General features: G+C 42.0%; 1 protein-coding gene across 2 annotated transcripts in view; it reads right to left on the bottom strand.

Moving 5' to 3' along the window:
- The window catches only part of SORCS2 (sortilin related VPS10 domain containing receptor 2), a 1,340,427-nt gene that overhangs the window by 358,806 nt on the left and 959,902 nt on the right, over window positions 1-21,719 (bottom strand). For both annotated transcript variants that reach the window (XM_073610686.1, XM_073610693.1), the window contains exon 5: window positions 8,324-8,397. In XM_073610686.1, the coding sequence (XP_073466787.1) occupies window positions 8,324-8,397 (74 nt within the window). The remainder of the gene's footprint in view (window positions 1-8,323; window positions 8,398-21,719) is intronic.

The following is a 21,719-nucleotide window of genomic DNA, read 5'->3' as shown; positions in this document are numbered from 1 at the left end:
GACTCTACCGTGAAACGCTGCTTGAAATGTTTCTCTGAAGCGAGCAGGACTACCACTGTGGACACAGAACTGGGATGGAATCCAATATAACAAGGGAGGCAAATCCGCCTGTCACTTTCCATTATAGAACTTTAAGTAATGTCGGAGATAAAAATATACTCTATATTAAAGAAGGATTCTAGCTTATACCATGCTTTTTGTATGGTGCCTAAAACGCCACTTTGTCTTTATATACTTGTTAGGCAAATATAATATAATATAATATATATATGTTACACAGCTATGATCCATTTTTTTGTTTTTCATGACGTTAAAATGACCCTGTCACTGGAAAGATTTTTTTCTAACAGAATGCCCCTACAAAGGAAGATGATTCACACTTACCCCTATGGCGGGCACTTATATGGGTCATCACTTTGCTGAAGAGTTAGGGCCTCCAGGAGAAGCTGTACATCCAACACTTTTGGAACTGTCAGATACCTGCACCCCCCACCACATGTTGTGGTTCCATCCACCACCCTCTATGTCTCTACAGGACACAAGAGTGAGGAAGGCGGGAGAAACCATATCACGCAGTAGGGGACCAGGCATTCAACACATTCAGAAGTGTATCAGATGCTGAATAGTCTTTGGTGGCTGTAGATGTTCAGCAAAGTGATAAACATTGGAGATAGACGAGTCATACCTGGAAACACCAGCGTTACTCTTCATTCCTGGGGGCTGAAATGAGCGGTATGGGAGTAAAGGGAATGTGTGTATGTGCGTGTTGATGTTTTTAAACATCAACAAGGGCAGTTGTATCAGGGGCAAAAAATGGCATTAATGATCAGCTTAAAGAGGAGTTCCACCCAGGGGCTCCATTAAAAAAAAAAAATATTAAAAGTCAGCAGCTACAAATACTGCAGCTGCTGACTTTTAATTGGACACTTACCTGTCCCTGGGTCCAGCGATGCGGGGGATCGAAGCCCCGCTCGTCCCCCCCCCTCCGCTCGTTGGCGCCGGCATTTCAACTGTGGGCGCCGGGCTGTGGCTTCACAGCCTTGCACCCACTGCGCATGTGTGAGCGGCGCAGCGCGCCGTGATTGGCCGCTCAATCACCTGGGACCTGTAATGGGTCCCAGATGATTGACAGGAGGGAGGGAGCAGAGCCGAGCCCTTCCTGTGCCTGGGGGGAAGTGATGTCACCAGCCCAGGCAAAGGAAGAGGCAGACTACGAGGGACCACCTAGCAACAGGCATTTAGAGGTAAGTAAAAAAAAAATATATATATTCAAATGTTTTTTTGTTTTTTTTTTTTTTTTTTACAATTTTTCAGTTAGTTTTGTTTTTTGGGGTGGAACCCCACTTTAACCAATTTTTTCATATAGTGCTAGACAAATGGCAAAGTGCGCAAATTTCAGGCAATTTTAAAAATCCAAGTTATCCAAAATGAGGGGTTGCTTATTGGTGTACAATACATCAAACAATGTTCATAGGGGAAGCTGAAGCTACTCTGACAATGACATCATTGATGACGTAACACGTAGGGAGGAGTTGTGACGTCATCACGCATTGGGGCGCAGTGGCCATTTTTTCAGTTGGAAACGCTTGGTTTTATATGATGTGCGGATTGTTATCTTACAGTGGAGTGAGTGTAATATGTTTTATCAATAAATCTTTATGGAAAATACTACACTATGCTATGCATCCTTTGCTTTCCCCTGTAAAATCTGGGAGATTCTAGATGAGACCATTTAGCGGATTGGGAGTATATGAATAAGTGGAGAGTGGCGAAACATCCCCATTGGTTTTTCTACTGCTTATCTGACCTTCCTTGTGTGGGGGTTCATACGTGATGCTAAGAGACAGTGTGATAGGGTGATGGTGCTACTTTTCCTCTGGAGCACTCTGTCTAGGGCCTTTGCTGACCACACTTCTTAAGCACTTTGTTGACCACACTTCTTGAGCACTTTGGAAACAGCTTTGGAACTTTATCACAAGGACTTGCTTGCCTCCCTAATGGAGAATTGGATGTCATAATCTGATTACTGCTTTAGCACTGTACCTTTATTATATTTGTTTATGCATATTGTTATTTTCCAGCAATATTGAGCCAGCAGCTATTCTAGCATTTTTTCAATTTTGTATTTCTTTAATGTTATATCATCTTTGGAAACTCTGTAATTTACTATTTAGCGCAACTGGTTATTTTGTTTAATATCACAACAAATCTAAAATAGTTCAGGCTGCATTTTTTGCATGGCATTGCAATGCACGGCAGTGTTATGCATTGCAGGTGGTGTTGTGCAGTTGTATTAGGGTGCCATTCAAAATTAATTGGACCGCAGCCCATCAACACACGTAATCTGTTGTGCAGTGGTGTGAACGGGTCCTTAATACTTTGTAACAGGGGCGTCGCTAGGGGGTGGCTTTTGGGGCTATAGCCCCGAGTCTCTGCAGGGGTCCCCAATGGGAGGGGAGGCTCTCTGGGGACCCTTATGTAAGTGGGGGGCTCTCTGGGGACCCTGGTGCAATGGAGAGGCTCTCTGGGGACCCTGATTTTAAGGCAGAGGCTCTCTAGGGACCTAGATTTAAGGGGGAGGCTCTCTAGGGACCCTAATGTAAGGGGGGCTCTCTGGGAACCCTGATGTAAGTGGGGGGGCACTCTGGGTACCCTGATGAAAGGGGGAGGCTCTCTGAGGACTCTGATGTAAGGAGGAGGCTCTCTGAGGACTCTGATGTAAGGAGGAGGCTCTCTGAGGACTCTGATGTAAGGAGGAGGCTCTCTGAGGACTCTGATGTAAGGAGGAGGCTCTCTGGGGACCCTGATGTAAGGGGGGCTCTCTGGGGACCCTGATGTAAGGGGGGCTCTCTGGGGACCCTGATGTAAGGGGGCTCTCTGGGGACCCTGATGTAAGTGGCGGGCTCTCTGGGGATATATATACACACACATGTATATTACTGTATATACATGTGTATGCCCCCCCCAAGCATATGACTTTCTTTACTACGCTACTGTGGGCTCTAGCCCCAGATCTTTTGTAGACCTAGCAACGCCCCTGCTTTGTAACATTAAAATGGAGCAAAGATTTTGAGCATTTGTGCACCTTTACACACACAAACACTGTCGTTTAAACACATGTGTATATTTTTACTTTCTTTATATGAGATTCCATAGAAAATGATGAAAATACAACATGCTAATGTGGTTTTCCCTCTGGCATATGTTTAGAGCAGGCTGTAAAAGGAATAGATTGTTGGTTAAGCTTTTAAATGGAGAAAATGTTCTGCAAAGTAATAAAAATAGATTTGTTTTTTTTTTTAAATATGATTTCACTAACACAATGAATCAATTTAATGCTTGCAAATAACACCTGTAATTGCACAGAATATGGAATGCTATAAATAGATGCTGGCTTTATCACACCAGCCTGCTAAAAATGAACCGGCTGCACAAAATAGCTGCATAATGCTTGTGAATTAAAAGCAAAAGAATAGCATATTTCTGGCAGAGCCAGTCTAATCCCATTCTTCAAACAAAGCAAGATGAGAGTGAACAAAAAGCACTGAAGCTTGGCCAAAATGGATCAACATGGTTCACTTCAGGAATTTTATATATCCGATGACCCATCATTAGCTGGATCACTAAACTCCTATGGTGATCATCATTATTATTAGCCTGGAAATATTATCATTACCTGTTAAGAAAGTTTGTGGACATCTGAGTATCATCCTTGTTGGACATTCTATTCCAAACTGATGTCCATTAATGTGTACTTGCCCCTAATTTGTGCATATCACAGCCACCACTCTTCTAGAAAGGCTTTCCACAAGGTTTTGGAGTGTGCCTGTGGGAATTTGTGCCCATTCAACCAAAAAAACTGAGGTTAAGTACTGATATTGGACAAGAAGACCTGGCTTGCAATCTGTGTTCTAATTCATCCCAAAGGTGTTCAGTAGGGTAAGGTCAGTGCTCTGTCTAGGCCACTTGAGCTCCACCACACCAAACTGGTAAACAACATGTTTATGCATTAATATCAAATGTTCTACCACCAAGGAGACTTGCTGTGCAATCCACTGCAGAGACGATCCACTTTTCCTAGACCTTGCCTGATCAAGCCACACAAATATAGAAAGCAAAAATAGGTCCACTATAGTTGCTGCTGTTAAGAGAATTATTAACTGAATGGAATAGCAACACAACACAGAAAAAAGGCTGTATTTCACAATGATGATATTTACTCACAAGGTTATGTCTTTATGGAACTGACTTTGTGTCAGGAATGTCGTGCCAGCCAGCATAATGCATACTACCACATGCACATGCTGGCGAGTGTGTGGGCATTTCCACCACAAATACTGGTCCCAGGTGGGCTATTTAATCTGGAGCTTTGCATAGGATCATTGCTGAACGGTCTTTCAGTCTGTACTTCTGTGATTCCTGATCATGAACTTATACTTGACCTTGTTACGGACCTGACTTTAAATTGACCTGCTCTTGGATTATCCTAATCTACCCATGATTGCTGCTCATCTACGTTACTGTCCTTGGCCTAGGGTCTGCAGTCTTGGTATCTTACTGCCTGCATGATGCCAACCTCTGGTTGCGCCTAACTTTAATTTTGCTTACGATTTGGTGCCTTCTTGCTTGGCTGAAACCTGACCTGACTTGTGACTCTACTCTGCTCATAACTGAACTTGATGTATTCACACTTAATGTATCCACGCTGTACCACCAGCTGTATCCCTGATTATTTGATACTCGTGTTTTCAAGTTCTGGTCTTCGTTTTTCACTTGTGCCCTTCCATCTCCCTTTCAGCCCTGTCTAAATTTCCAGTGGTACTCAGATAGGATTTGTGCAGGAGTAGACCCTCTTCATCTTAGACTCCTTATGCACATATATGACACTTTGTGAACAGGGGCACAGTCATACTGGAACAAAAAATGGCTCAGCCAAACTGCTGCTAGAATGTAGGAGGCACACAATTGTCCAAAATGTCTTTGTGGGCTATACCATTAACAGTACCCTTCACTGAAAACACCTCAACTGAATAATTTGGAGGAGTGTCCAAATACTTTTGGCCATATAGTGTATCTTTCAGAAAACGTTATTTCCATAGCTGTCATGGTGACCCCCTTGATTGAATTCTGTGAGTAAATGTCTTAGAACAAGTATGCAGATAAGGACTTCCGACATACTGATCTGTTTGCTAGTACCAGGTCAGTAACCAGGAGGGTGCTAACATCAGTGGCCAAGCAACAAAAGAAGGTTAGCATGCTCTTGCGTTTCTCTCATAACTGGTTTAAAGTACTCATTAGTCAAAACTGGAAAATAAGGCTAGATTTATACAAGTGAAACAACCCATTTGCTCATGTTTTTTTGCTTGGAGAGTTAAACTGGCCATACTAGAAATGTAATCAAAATCTTTCAATGTTAGTCTGATTTTCTAAATATTAGTGGGTGTCAGGAGCGTGTAATTATTTAATCCATATTTAATGCATCTTTTAGGGTGTGCCCCCCAAACATCTTGTTTGTCTATTGTATGGATTCTGACCAAATCCTTTTTGATCCTTGCCCTGCCAGCTAGTTTGGATTTCCTCATTAAACTACTCTCTGAACTCTGCCTGCCTTTAGACCATGGATTTGACTCTATGACTACTCTCTTCCTCTTTTTTACGTGGTAGCCAGGCACTATAGCATTGTGTATATGACCTTGGGGAAACTGAGTACCGGTAGGTCTGCTTGCCTTATGGGAAAGGGACTGCTATAGGTGCAGAACACAGAGCCAGTTACACTACCTGACCATCTACGCTAGGGGGTGGCGTGACAGTAGGGTCACATCAGTGTTCAATGTGATGAGAAAATTAGAAGGAGCAGGATGGAAATTTTCTCTTGGACAAATTTCAAACAGTTAATGGGTTTTTTGTTCAAGAAATCCCAAATTGGGATGTTAAAAGCAAAAAAAGTGGTTAAATACTTTCAAATGACATTCATCAAGTCATCTAATGTACTGAGGATTTTTGCACAAATGTTTCTACGAATAATTGTGCGAACATTCATTTGGAAATCTACTAGTGTATGTATGGATAAAATCTCTCTGATGCTGGTAATCTGCTATTTTAGAAACACTGGTTGCAGATGGGTTTGAATATGTATGCTGGATTTTCGCAACAAGCCCTACTGTACCATTGGGTTTTTTTTCTTTTTTTTTTTTTCTTTCTTGAAGTAGAAAAACCCTTTAAATGAATCTGCACATTACAATCTACATGAAGTTTAACCAGAAACACATTTAAATATTCTTCAGAGGGTAGACCACAATCTTCTATCACATTATCCTGCATTTCACTGATAGTAAATAACAAAACTTGAAAAGGCCTGCCTAACGTCAGATAATTGATGGCAATTCTGTATGTAGCAAATGGCTCTTTTTCCTCTCGAGCCTGTACCATCTGTTGCCTATTAATTGAGGGGAAAACTCATCGATCACAAATCACAATCACACAATGAAGACGATTTGACTCTTGCAGAAGCATTATAAAGTTATTTATGGCGGCATGCATTAAGAGAAGGGAGTCGATATTAAGGCAGAACATGAAATTTGTCATTTTACTTTCAACTTGCAAGAAACTGTAAATGAATTTTTATAAACAGCTAGTATAGTTTTGCCATCGTAAACCCCTTTATGTGAATTTCAGATGATAACTAATGGGTGACAAGAAGGATTCACAGTCCATAATACAGCACAGGTATGGAAGATGAAACACTTTATTAAAAGTGCCAAAAGTAACTGCTTTTTTTATTAAACTTTTTCGATGATTAATTGCATGCTAGATGGCAGTGCCCGCAGACACGCTCAACAGTGTTTATAACACAACAGTTAATCGTTCTTGTTTTTAAATTATGTATCCTCTCAGCATTATATCACCATATTCAAAAGAAAGTCTAATCTAAAAAACTGTTTAAAGGTATACTTCATTTGGCAATGATCGTAACAGGTTCTCAGCATAGCCTACGTCTTGCAGGAGAGAGACAAATGGGCATCAGGGTGAGACCTGCCAGTGTAGCATTGAGTCAACATGATAATGTCATGCTTCCAGAAGAAGAGATGGCAGTATGGCAGAAGAAGACATACTAGTGTGCCCTACAACTTTAAAGAATCAGCCTTTAGTGATCAGTCAGTGCTGGGGTTGAGGCTGTAAGCTCTCTCACTGCTGCTTGAAATGTTACCTGTGCATGCAAAGGGTGCAAGCCGAAGACCACCATTAAGAAAAAGGGTTTCCTGTTTGTGATGAGGTCTCCCATACAACCAAATTGGTGATCCACATGACTACCTGAAATGCCCAACTGAGACAGAACTTGAGTGGGATCCCTGTAATGCCCATTCCTCCAAAAAAGTGTATATGTGTGATGAGAAGAGCAGTTGATAGTTTGATGAACTACAGGGTCTAGTGGTCAGCCTGCAAATTAATCTGCACAAGTTCTGTACAGTTCTCTCTAAAGATGATCAAGCTATTATTATTATTATTATTCAGGATTTATATAGCGCCAACAGTTTACGCAGCGCTTTACAATATAAAAGGGAGACAATACAGTTATAATACAATACAATAAGATTAAGAGGGCCCTGCTCAGAAGAGCTTACAATCTAATAGGTAGTGTACTATGCTATGTTACTGTTGTTACTGTTGGTACTGTTTATTTAATTTATTGGCTGATGCACACAGGGGTTATTATAATTGTGTGACATGTCTTCTCCTGTACATGTGAAATAAGTGAGCCGCTAGCACTACAATGTGACAAATTGTGTAAGGTATAGACTAAAAAGTGCAGCGCTAATATCATGTGTTGGAAAAACAAAATAGGCACAATGATATGTCAGCAATAAAGTGCGTAAAGTGCTAGTACAATAAAAAACACATGATACAAATGAACAAGAATATATGAAAACAACCTAATAGGTGTGAACGGAAGCCAGTGGAGGTAGAGAAGCGTAGCAGACACTGAATGGTTGGAAAGGTGGATGACTCTGGCAGCAGCACTCATAATGGATTAAAGGGAGGGTAGCCTGTAAAAGTAATCCAGTGCAGAGGAAGTTGCAGTGGTCAAGGCAAGAGATGACCAGTGAGTGGACTAGGAGCTTTGTGGTTTAATTGGTTAGGTAGGGGCGTACTTTAGAGATATTGCAAAGTTTGAAGCTACAGAATCATAGGAATAAGAGGGAATCTGGCACGAAGGTTTGAAGTTTTATTTGCAAGTCTGATAAGATTGGAATTCTGAGGAGCCCTTATACCCTAAAAACTAAGTTCAGCAATATACTGTGTATAAAAAGATATTGAAGCTTACCAGAATATATGATCCTTGGTGACTTGCTCTTGCAAGAGATCCCATTTCCTTCCAAGATCTACAGAGACATAAAGCTGCAGAGACAAAGAAAGGGATACACTGTTATGGGGTGAATTCCTTAATAGTCACAATTTTTTAAAAGGCAAACTTCAGGGGTTGGGAATAAGAATGTAAGCATACAGTAGGTTGTGTCTCAAAAAACAGCAAAATTATAAGGAACTCAGAGGAACTGAGTGATAAATTGTCAATAATGTTGATGATCTTACTTTGTCAACTGCTGTCAAGAGCATTGGTGATTTTTTATGTTCTTAGTATCTTGAAAAATACAATATCATGTTTACTATTTTTAAAACATGTCCTCTACTCCTGACTTGCTAGACAAACAACTTGCAGTATCAGGTTTTAGGTGGTACTTTTAGTTGTATGTAGTTTTACAGAGTTATGCTGTGTACACGCGGCCGGACTTTTCGACCAAACTTGTCCGACGGAACGAATCCGTCGGACAATTCGACCGTGTGTGGGCTTCATCAGACCTGCAGCGGACCTTTTCTGTCGAAAATGTGACGGACTTTAGATTTAGAACATGTTTCAAATCTTTCCAACGGACTCAAGTCTGGTCGAAAAATCAGTTCGTCTGTATGCTAGTCCTATGGACAAAAACCGTCGCTAGGGCAGCTATTGACTACTGGCTATGAACTTCCTTATTCTAGTCCAGTCGTACATCATCACGGTCGAATCTGTTGAACTTTGGTGTGATTGTGTGTAGACAAGTCTGATTCGACGGAAGTCCGTTGAAAAGTCAGTCAAAAGTCCGTTGAAAAGTCCAACGTGATTCAGTCCGTCGAAAGTCCGGTCGTGTGTACATAGCATTAGAATCAAGGACAGGTTCATTTTAAATAGCTGTAATTCTTTTGCTTACAAAATATACATATTGTGTATGAAGTCATTTACCAAAATCCTTATTGGAGATTTTAATTTTTAGAGCAATATTCATTTGAGTGTGGAACCATCCTTTGTAGTATGGAATTTGAACTTTGTGTTGATCGAGCATGCAGAGGCTGGAGATGGAAGATCTCCTGCTGGTTGAGGCTAGAAATGTAAGTGGACCAGCTCTGCAGGGAACTTGCAAGCAAACATTGTAACAAATGTCTGTTTTTTTTAGGGGCAGTGATTGGCAGCAGATAGAGATATATTTGGCATTATTTCTCAGGAGCTTTTTTACACAAGTTTAGATTTATTCTTTCTGGCCTCCTAGACCAATTCTGTAACCTTCCTCCGCAGCTGTGTAAAAGGAAGCGTAATTAGCATAATGATCAGACAGAAAGTAACTGTAAATTGCATACTACCAAAAAGGTGCAAAGTTGCAGAATAATGTAAAACAGATTAGGAAACCTGCGCAAACATGACCTCTTACATCAATGTCTCTGTGACTTAATTAGGGTAACATTTGGCTTGATAGCATAGTCTTCATACACGATTTTGTGAAAAGTATTGTGACACCTGCCTTTGCACACACATGAACTTTAATGGCATCCCAGTCTTAGTCTGTAGGGTTCAATATTGAGTTGGCCCACCCTTTGCAGCTATAACAGCTTCAACTATTCTGGGAAGGCTCTCCACAAGGTTTAGGAGTGTGTCTATGGGAATGTTTGACCATTCTTCCAGCAGCACATTTGTGAGGTCAGGCACTGATGTTGGACGAGAAGGCCTGGCTTGCAGTCTCCACTCTAATTCATCCCAAAGGTGTTCTATCGGGTTGGGGTCAGTAATCTGCGAAGGCCAGTCAAGTTCCTCCACCCCAAACTCGCTCATCTATGTCTTTATGGACCTTGCTTTGTGCACTGGTCCAAATCATTTGGTGGAGGAGGGTTATGGCTTGTGGTTGTTTCTCAGGGGTCGGGCTTAGCCCCTTAGTTTTAGTAAAGGGAACTCTTAAGGCATCAGCATACCAAGACAATTTTATGCTCCCAACTTTGTGGGAACAGTTTGGGGATGGCCCCTTTGCATACCAGTGCACAAAGCAAGGTCTTCTCGGCCAACATCAGTGCCTGACCTCACAAATGCACTTCTGGAAGAATGGTCAAACATTCCCAACTCAATATTGAACCCTATGGACTAAGACTGGGATGCCATTAAAGTTCATGTGTGTGTGTGTAAAGGCAGGCGTCCCAATACATTTGACAATATAGTGTATGAGTCTATAGCAACAGAGAGTCTAAGATAAAATCAATACTTCAGTAAAACAGTTCAGAATGCATATTTACATTTATCCCCATCAACAGTGTTCCTTCTAGTGAAGTCCAAGATAGCTCTGGTAACACAGGAGAACACAGGAAAACAGCTGGAGGGATCCCAGGCCTGTAGACACAGGGGTGACACCCCACTGGAACTACAGTACTCTGGTTGCATTTGGGGAGGTGCTCCCCATAGTAACTGGGTCTTCCAGAAAATCTGAGTGCTATTAGGCTCCTGACTGGCTGCCTGCATGCTAGTTCTGACAGTGGAGGGCCTTTCCCCTGACTACACGATACGTGCCATGCTGAAAAATGTGTGCCTGTTTATGGAGCAGTTGCTCTGCAGAATAACTGCTCGGTGTAGCTGGAATTTACAACTTCCTTGCCATGTCTTTGACAATTCTTAGTGTCACTTCAAGATACGGATGATTTAAACAAAGGTGAAATCAATGACACATTGAAAGATCCTTACTTAAAATCACTTTGATAGTATAAAAATAACAAACAGAATCAGAAACATGTTTGCATAGACAGAATCGGAACCAGGCTGACACAAACTGAAAAGGTTTTGCATGTACTGATACAACCAGGAAAGAGAAACAGATTTACAGAGAAGAGGCTAAAACTAGGTTTTAGGTTCTAGTCATACAAACCCTGTAAAGGCACAGTACAGCACAGCTATGCTGCCAACACACATATACAGGCAATACTGAAGCAGCTGCAACAACTTCAAATGGCACCTAGTTGGCAGTATGAAAGCCGAAATCCTTTATTGTACATAACAATGTATAGCTGACTATGAACAGCATAATGTGGTAGGAGCTGCTTGCTACCCAGAAACGTGGCCCTATTTATGTGCTTTCCAATATCAGCACTATTCCTGGCGCTGTTTATGTGCTTTCCTCCATAATGCTATCTACAATAAAGGAATTACCTATTATTTGACAGCACTCTTGTTTTATTCATCTAAGATCAAATGATCCATCCCAATGCAGATGGAATTATTTTGAACCATGTCTTTGTGACATACCTTACCATTGTTTCCCAAAAATGTGACAGAAGAGGACAAAAAACACACATGTACAACTTCCTGTTCCACTAAGTGTGCATTTTTTTAGGGTAGTGTTTCTCAACCTTTTTTTCAGTCAAGGCACCTTTATGCACAATCCTGAGGAACAACTCCATTCTATAATGTTGACATGGACTTTCACTGTATTGTTCATTTAAGCACAAGAGACTCAATTTTGTTCACGTTGTTGAAATGTGTTCTGTAACCTTCACCAACACACAGACACATCATCTGCTAGAAACTCTCTCTGTCTCTACTCCCCCTCCTCTCTCAAGGTTTTACTTTTGCAATTGTTTTATTCGCTAGCTTTTAATAACATATTTCTATTTGTTGGTTTTTAATAACATCTCACACCACCCCTTTCTTATCTATGTATAAAATAACATATAATAATAAATTGTGCATGGAACAGACATTTTAAACACAGTGATTGCGTCCTGTGAATTTGTTCCTGCAATTGCAGTATTAACTTTTGTTTTTAGAGTACCAATCAGAAATAGTTCCCAAAACAGTTGGCGAGCCAGTCAGGAGTCTCCAGAAGGAACCGCACTTTGATTGGGATCATTGGGAACGCAGACCTCTAAATGCTAGGTAAGCTGTCCTTAAGCTTGCTATATTTCTGCCTTTCCTATGTATCCTATCTGTCGGTTCTCAAGGAAACCAGACCACTCTCAGGCCTTTCTGGTTGGGTAACGTGTGTGTTTTTAAATGTGTTTGTGTCCCCCTTCACGGGTTGGACTGTGTGTGGATAGGGAGAATCTTCTGCAGTTCCCTGCATTTACTTCTTGTGGGCGACCTGGTTCAGAGGCACAAGGTAGGGTCAGATAAAACCCACAGAGAAGAGAAGAGATGAGGAGGGTCTCTTAATGAGTGTTTTGTCTATTGTCATAAACCCCTTCTATCCACTTGTAAATCTGCAGATTGGCTGTACTATTTGTTTTAGAGGCAAGTGGTTATAGGCACAAGTAGAGAAGACTGGCCAGTCATTATGGCCATTAAATTAAATAAGGGAATGAGAGGGCTTCAGAAAATGCCCAGGGCAAGATGAGCGCTAGAGAATATATGAACCGAAGGTACAGTTCCGCCTTTACTGAGCCCCTAAATAAATGGGTAGAATGGACAAATGGAACAGCTAAATCTTTAAAATCTGAAGGGACTTTTGATTTTGTAGTATAGCAAACTTTTCGGCACGATAATGACCCACTATTGTGCAGTGAAGGAACGTGGAAAATAGCTTGCACATGAGAGACAGAAGCTAAAGTAGCAAATCAAATTGGCTTGACAGAGATGTTTAATAAAAGTACTGCCCAAATTTACTACGTTTGGCCAGAAGACTCTGTAGAGGAGGATCCCCCACCTTATGTGGCTGCCAGTTTGGCTTTAAGGGGTCCCTCCACAAAAGAACAAGAATTAGATTACATAAAACACACAAAAGATGAGCTGGGCAATATAGTGGAGAGCAGAGGTTTAACAGCCCCATATCAACCTAAAAAGAGGGATTTGGCTTGTATCTTAGAAACAGATGATTGGCATAAATCAAAAGGCACATATGCAAAACTAGATCTCTCTGAACTTAAGGCTTTGGCCAGAGAAAGAGAGATAGAGTCTAAACTTCTGGAGCAAACCATAATTTCCAAATTGTGGCAGCAAGATGAAGAGAGAAGGATCAGAGAAACCACCCCTTCTGCCCCTGGCACAGAGCAATCTGTTGCAGTTTATCCAGTCAGAATACAATTAGTTTTTGAAGGTAATGCTGTTGACAGTAAGTCTCAAATTAAATGGCATGTACCTTTTAGTCCCCAAGAAATGAGAGCTATATTAGAGGTATTGGGAGATCCTAGAAAGAATCCAATTGGGTTTGCAAACAAACTTAGTACTGCACAGGAAGCATATGAGGCTTCTGCTACTGACATTAATCAGCTTCTTATTAAAGTAGTGGAAAGCAACATGTCTGGGTATATACTAAAAGAATGTGGTGTAAGCGTCACAAATCTAGATAATATGGTTAGTGGATGGAAGGTTTGTGAAAAATTGAAGGAAAAATTGCCCCAAATATATGGACAAACCAGACACGCTGAATTTATGAATGCTAAGCAAGGGAAAGAGGAAGCAGCAGGGGCTTATTGGAGGCGGTTAAGCGATATGGCCGAGGAAGCAGGCCTTCAAATAGAGGAAGAGAAGGCAGGAGAAACTGCAAGTCCAGCTACATAAGGGGTGAAACAAAGGGTTCTTGATGGTTTAATACCCCAGTTGAAAGAAAAAATGTTCACAGCAAGGCCTGAGGCAGGCAATATGTAGGCAATATGTCTGTTCGAGACCTCCTGCCTATTCTGTTATCTATAGAAAACAGGATTAATCAGAAAGACAGCAAACCCAAGGTTATGTACATGGGGAAGCAGAGAGAAAGAGGCAAGTTCAGAAATCATGGCAATCAGGGACCAATTATATGCTACAATTGTAATGGGGAAGGACACATAGCCAAATTCTGCCATCTTCCTGACTGTAAACTGGAAAGGAGTTTAGAGGCACCTCATGCTGATCCCAGTTCTCTGCCAAAAGCAGTGGATCAGGCATAGGAAAATGGAATGCCAGTTTCAATCATGTTAAATAGGGGAGACAATGGTCCTGAGGCCAGAGTAAAAGTATTTTTACAAGAACTCCCCTATCCTGGAGGAGAAACAGAATTAACCTGTTTAACCAATACTGGTGCAAGGCGAAACGTTTTTAATATAGAGGACTTACCTCCAGGATTATTATCTACAAATGTTATCTCTGGTGTTGGCCTAACCAGGACCTCTACTGATTTGGTTGAGTCCAAGCCACTTAAACTCAGGCTAGGACAGCAAACAGAAATGGTCACTAAAGTGTTAGTTTCAGACACAGTTCCTACCAATCTTTTGGGAGCTGACATTTTGAACCAAATTTTAGCAAACATAGACTACATTCCTACAGAAGTCCAAGTGGTCAGTAGTCTGTCAGGAGAAGTTTTAAATTCTGCCTGTGGAGTATTTTTAATCCAAGACTCCACTCCGCCATTTCCTCCAGAATTGGAAGTGATTCCCGCTGATTTATGGGCCACCAGCAAATATGATGTAGGTCTTCTGGACTGCACCCCAGTTATGATAAAAATGAAACCAGGGGCCCATCTCCCACAGATTAGACAGTACCCACTGAGTACTGACTATACTAAGACTTTCTCATTGTTTGGTCATGAAGTCAATGGATTTTCTGCAGGGCTCCAGCTACATGGAGACAAACAGAGGCCTGTGATGTATGTATCAGCCTCATTAGACCCTGTCTTCAAAGGCTCTCCCAGTTATATGCGAGCCAAAGCTGCCTGAATTTTGTTGCTAGACAAAGTAACTGAGCTTATACTAGATTCTATGAGTCTATGAGACTCGCCTGATCACAGATCGGAGTAAGGGGTCGGTCCCTACCCCTTACTACATGATCAGCTGTCAGCCAATGACAGCTGATCATGTGATGTAAACAGAGTCGGTAATCGGCTATTTTTTCTCCTCGCGCTGAGAGCGTGAGGAGGAAAAAAAAAGTCGATCACCGGCGGCCGTGAGAGTGGCATCAGTCCCGATCACGGCGATCATCTGTGCCCCCTGCCAGTGACACCTAGCAATAGGCAGCAGTGCCGCCTACCAGTGCCCACCAGCATCACCCATCAGTGCCCACAGTGCCACCCATCAGTGCCCACAGTGCCACCCATCAGCGTCCACAGTGCCACCCATAAGCGCCCACAATCAGTGCAACAACAACAGTGCTGCACATCAGTGCCACCTATCAGTGCCCATCAGTGTCACCTACCAGTGCCCATAAGTGCCCATCAGTGCCGCCCATCACTGCCCATCAGTGCCACCCATCATTGCTCCCCATCAGTGCCGCCCATCAGTGCCCCACATCAGTGGAACCCATCAGTGCCCATCAGTGCCACCTATCCATGCCACCCATACAAGCCACCCATCAGCGCCCATTAGTGGCCATCAGTGCAGCCTTATCTGTGCCCATCAGTACCGCCTTATCTGTCCCCATCAGTGCCGCCTTATCTGTGCCTATCAGTGCCGCCTTAACTGTGCCTATCAGTTCCGCCTTAACTGTGCCTATTAGTGCCGCCTTAACTGTGCCTATCCGTGCTCACCAGTGCCGCCTCATCAGCGCATATCAATGAAGGAGAAAAATTACCTGTTTGCAAAATTTTATAATAAACTACGAAACATGATTTTTTTTTTCAAAATTTTCCATCTTTTTTTGTTTGTTTAGCAAAAAATAAAAATCCCAGCTGTGATTAAATACCACCAAAAGAAAGCTCTATTTGTGAGAAAAAAATGATAAAAATTTCATTTGGGTACAGTGTTGTATGACTGCGCAATTGTCATTCAAAGTGCGTCAGCGCTGAAAGCTGAAAATTGGTCTGGGCAGGAGGGGGGTTTAAGTGCCCAGTAAGCAAGTGGTTAAATCTGGCTACTCTTCTTCCTATAATTGATGAGAAAGATGCAAGAAATGGTACTGATGTAGAACCTGAGAGTTTTTCTCATGATTGTATGGCTCAGATGGAGGTAGAAAGGGCCTCTGTCACACCAGCAAAAGATAAGCCTTTATCAGATTGTGACACACACTTATTCGTAGATGGTTCCAGATTTTACACCGATGATGGTCAGCCACACACAGGGTTTGCTGTAACCACTACAGAAACTATTTTACATCAGGAAGCATTGATATTCCAGATGTCAGCACAGGAAGCTGAGTTGTGTGCTGTAGTCAAAGCATGTCATCTCCTAGAGAATCAAAGGGGAAACGTTTAAACTGACAGCAGATATGCATTTGGAATAGCTCACGATTTTGGGCCTATTTGGAAAGCAAAAAGCTTTCTGACTAGTGCAGGGAAGCCAGTGAGACATGCAAAACTCATAGAGCGGCTATTTAAAGCCTTTCAGAAACCAGCAGAAGTTGCCATCTTGAAGGTCATAGGACATGCAAAGGGAAATGACATGACAGTCAGGATATAGAAACTTTAATTCCGTTGCAGAACCAGGCCCCTTAAGAAGAGAAGGATAAGTGGATCAAATGTAATGCTACCCCAAATCAGCAGGGCCTGTGGAGTGCTGACAACAGGTGGTGTCTACCTAGGAGTTTGTATCTAGTTTTAGCACAACTGGCACATGGTGTCAGTCATCTTGCTAAGGGCACGATGGTGGCACTTACTGACTGCTATTGGATAGCACCTGGATTTAGTGCATTTGCAGCCAGGTTTTGTGCTCTGTACAATGCAGGGAGGCCTGTCCATGTTCCCCAAAAGCATTCTCCTAAACCAGATTTCCCTTTCTAAAGAATTCAAATAGACTACATTCAGATGCCCAGAATAGGCACCTATAAGTACGCTCTAGTGCGTGTTGACATGTTTTCAGGTTGGCCTGAGTGCTGGCTGGTAGCTAAAGAAAATGCAAAAACAACAGCAAAGAAAATTTTGAATTAAATAGTTTGTAAATATGGAGTTCCTGAAACTATTGAGAGTGACAGAGGAACCCAGTTTACTGGGGAAGTAATGAAAGAGGTAATGTAAGCCCTTCACATACAGCAAGCTTTCCATACACCTTATCATTCACAAAGTAGTGTTAAAGTTGAGAGACTTAATGGAATTTTGAAAAACAGATGTGCAAAAATTAAAGCAGATACAGAAAAAGGATGGGTGGAAGCTTTGCCATTAGCCCTATATTCTGTACAAACTACCACATGGGCTGTCCCCCTGTGATATTTTATTTCCCCATCAGTTGCAGGCTTCTCACTCTAGTCTGTTAGAATATGTTCAGATTTTGCAAAGAATATTGAATAAAATACATGAAGGTGTTTACAAATCTATCCCTGACTCAGATTGTTTCAGGTATTCACAGAATCCAAACAGGTGACTGGGGGGTGGTCAAGCGACACATCAGAAAGCCGCTAGAACCAAAGTTTGATGGACCACATTTGGTGCTTTTGACAACCGATTCTGCTGTCAAGTTGGAAAGAAAACCCACCTGGATTCACGTCAGTCACTGCATGAAAATCCTGAAGTGTTGATATCCTTTGAAATAAAAATGATGTTTCTTTTCCTGTTGTTTGTGAGAACTGAGAAATGGAAAAATAACCCTTTCATCCGAATGTTAAAATTGCATGCAACCCATAGCAACGCTAGTAACTGCTGGGTGTGTTCTCACTTACATCCCCAAACAGGAACAATACCCATGATAGCAACACCTCTCAACTTCACTGATCTAAACAGGACCAGAATAAATGTCTCATACATAGTCTCCATAGCTAATGAGCACAGATCATTGATTGTTTCAAAACACATTGCCACTTCACAGATTTATCTAAACATTACATGTCTGTTTAACACTAAATGTACACGGTTGGGCAATTCAGTTTGCACTGGAGCAAAGATTACAGTTTATGGAGGAAACTTTGCTCAATATTATTATATCCCAGATCCAGAACTAAATAGAACCCTTTATAGTACAAATTGCTCACAGTTCCCAATATGTGGAAATATTGGTAACCTGAGATTCCATGTTATTGCATCTAGTTTTTTAGGAGCAGGCATACCATCCATACATAAAGGGTTATATTATATATGTGGAGATAAAGCTTACGCCTGGCTTCCTACTAATGTTACAGGTACATGTTATAGTTAGCATCTGCTTTGGCTTTTCGCAAAATACAGATCGACCAGGTCAAAGTCCAGAATACCCTTTAGTGTTCAAAAGAGAGCTTGTTCAATGAAGGTTACATGGCATGGTCATGGTTCCCTACTGGACAGGATGGGGAATTGAAGCAATGAAAAGAGTAAATATTTACACTAGAATTGTAGATGAGATTATTAACCTTACTACCACTGACATAGGTTTATTAAGTGAAGAAATGGCTCAGCTTAAAAAAGTAGTATTAGAGCATAGATTAACGCTAAATTATCTTACTGCAGCTCAAGGTAGGATGTTTAAAGTATTTCGCACTGACTGTTGTATATGCATTTCTGATAATGAGGACATTATTAAAGAGCATCTTGCTAAGATAAGAGAACTACAAAATAAGGCCAGAGATATTTCTAAAGATGGATGGAACCCCTTTAAAGGGATTAGGAGGTTTTGGTGACTTTTTATATGGCATAGCAACATGGTTACAGTAACTAGGCTCTTACATTGTGAGGTTCCTATTTCTCATATTTGTTATTTACTTCCTCATCAGTCTATGCCTGTGTGACTACCTACTGTACCAACAAATGGTCCACCAGCCCTGATGAACTCATTATTCTAAGAAAATTAGGAGAGCTTGTCAGGAGCCATGAGTCAGACTGAGACAAAAGTACAGTTAAATCACACTTGTTTAATAATAATAAAAAAAGGCTTGAGGGGAAAACGTCTATGGAGGGCATGTATGTCCGAGAATGAGACCCAAGAGCGTTCCTCTGGACCATACCCTTTCCAATGCACCAGGTACTATATGCGCCCACGGAACCTACAGGAGTCAACAATGGACTGTACTTCATACTCCTCCTGGTTCTCAATCTGTTCAGGGTGAGGACGAGGCACTGAGGTGGTAAAGTGCGTCTGCAACATACTCCTTCATGGCCTTATCCTTCAAGACCGACAAAGGGTAAACCTGGCCACGAGGGGGTATGGCACCAGATTGAAGGTCAATTGCACAATCATACGGCCGGTGTGGAGGCAAACTACTGGCTTGACCTTTGTCAAAGACATTGCTAAAATCGCGGTACTCGATTTGCGGCAGGGAGGAGAGTGAAGAGGTGCACAGGACCTTGGCTACCTTCTGGAAGCATGTTTTACTGCATTGTGGCGAACAGGAGAGAACCTCAGCATGGAGCCAATCAAAAGAGGGGTTGTGCCTCTGTAACCAAGGATAACCAATAACCAGTGGAAACTTAGGTGAGGAAATAACTTGGAATGGGATTATCTCATGTTGAAGAACCCCTACGGCCTTGGACAACGGAACAGTCTCATGAGTCACATGGGCAGGTTGTAGAGGTCTCCCATCAAGAGCCTCAATGGCAAGTGGAGTGTCACACAGCTGCAGCAGAATCGAGTGCTTCGATAAAAAGGCAGCATCATTGAACAGGCCTGCAACCTCAGAGTCGATCAGAGCCTGTATCTCAATGGGCGACTCAGACCAAGAAAGTGTACCCAAAACCAGGGGCTTATCCTTCTGGATAACTGGGGACGAAACAGCGCCACCTAAGGTCTGTCTGTGACAGGACCTCAAGGTTCGGGCGTTCCCTGGAGGGGTAGAACAAGACTTCAAAAAGTGACCTGCCTGGCCACAATAAAGGCACAATCTCTCCCTCCTCCTAAGGGTTCTCTCATCCGCAGAGAGTGCATGGGTTCATCTTCACAGACCGACTCGTTACCAGGAGGCACGGGAGGTTAGGGAGGCAAGGGTAGGACTGCAAAGTTCGGAGACAAATGTACAGGAAGCTTCCACAAGCGCTCCTTAAAAGGGAGTCTTTCTCTGAGTCTGGAGTCAATGAGGATGGCAAATGTGATCAACTTCTCCAGCTCAGTGGGGAGCGTCTCTAAAGATGTGACCAAGGCGAAGGCAGAGATCATCTGGACTGGACGGCTTAAGTAGGCAGAACTGACGAGCAGGATAACATCAACAGGTGAGTCTCTGTGGAGAGATAGGAGCTGGTAATTAGCTGACAGCTGAGCGGCCAGCTTTGAGAGGGAAGGGCTGTGCCCAGCCCTGACAGAGCTGAACAGGACACTGTCTCTCTGTGCCAATGTAGCAGGAGTTATGAGAAATTGGTTGAATGTAACGTGGAGAAGAATGTTGTCAAATAAACAAAAGGAGGAAAATGACATGGACTTTCACTGTATTGTTCATTTAAGCACAAGAGACTCCATTTTGTTCTCACTGTTGAAATGTGTTCTGTAACCTTCACCTAACACACAGACAAATCTTCTGCTAGAAGCTATCTCTGTCTCTACTCCCCCCTCCCCTCTCAAGGTTTTTCCTTTGCAATTGTTTTATTCGCTAGCTTTTAATAACATATTTCTATTTGTTAGTTTTTAATAACATCTCACACCACCCCTTTCTTATCTATGTATAAAATAACATTTTAATAATACTTTTTGCACTAAACGGACATTTTAAACACAGTGATTGCATCCTGTGAATATTTTCCTGCAATTGCAGTATTAACTTTTGTTTTACAGTACCAATCAGAAATAGTTCCTATAACAATGTAAAAAATGAAAAGTTTTATATAATGTGGCAACATCCACACATGTTGGAAACCCAACATTATAGTTGATTTATTCTTCCAAAGCAAACACACCTTTGCACACTGGAACTGACTAGTATTCCAATGTTTTTCTTCTTCCTCAGTTCCTCTCCCTCACTCGGCTAATGTGACCCCAGTGCTGATGGGGAGGGGTAGAGGAGGGTCAAAGAAGGATGCTATGCAGACGTCCAATGTCCTCCTTAGGCCGCTGGCAGCTAGAAGGTTGTACTGATGCACAATAAAAACCTCTGGCTTTGTGTAACTAAAAGGCAGGCTTGATCCATTCACTGGCTTAAATACAATTTCTGGGCAATTTTTAGGCATTTTGTCAAGGCACCCCAGAAGAAACCTAAAGGCACCCTGGTTGAAAAAAAGGCTGTTCTAGGGTTTATTATCAATACATTACATTATGTTCTTTAAGTACATCCAGTTTAGTACCCAAAATGTGCCCCGTGTAAGCAAACCAGTTTCTTTGCTGATTAAGCATGCAATGAGTAATTGCACCCCAACAATGGTCACAAGTTTGCAGACTTTTTCTCACACTTTTACCCATGCAAGTCCCAGGAATGTGGAGACCATAAAAAAGGAAACATTCTAATATCTAGGCAAGGGGTCTCCAAACTATGGCCCCTGGGCCAGATGTGGCCCTTTGCTTGCCTTTATCTGGCCCTTGGGTAACTATTCTTTTCACTGATATAAGGCACTATTCCTCTGACACCAACAATGGGGTACAATTCCTCCCATTGACACCAGAGATGGGGCACTATTCCTCCCACTAACACCAACAATGGGGTACCATTTCTTCTCCTG

Source organism: Aquarana catesbeiana, linkage group LG01 (assembly GCF_042186555.1).
Source record: "Aquarana catesbeiana isolate 2022-GZ linkage group LG01, ASM4218655v1, whole genome shotgun sequence".
Classification (NCBI taxonomy): Eukaryota; Metazoa; Chordata; class Amphibia; order Anura; family Ranidae; genus Aquarana; species Aquarana catesbeiana.
Note: the sequence above shows the minus strand (reverse complement) of the source record. Positions and strands in the feature narration are given on the sequence as shown.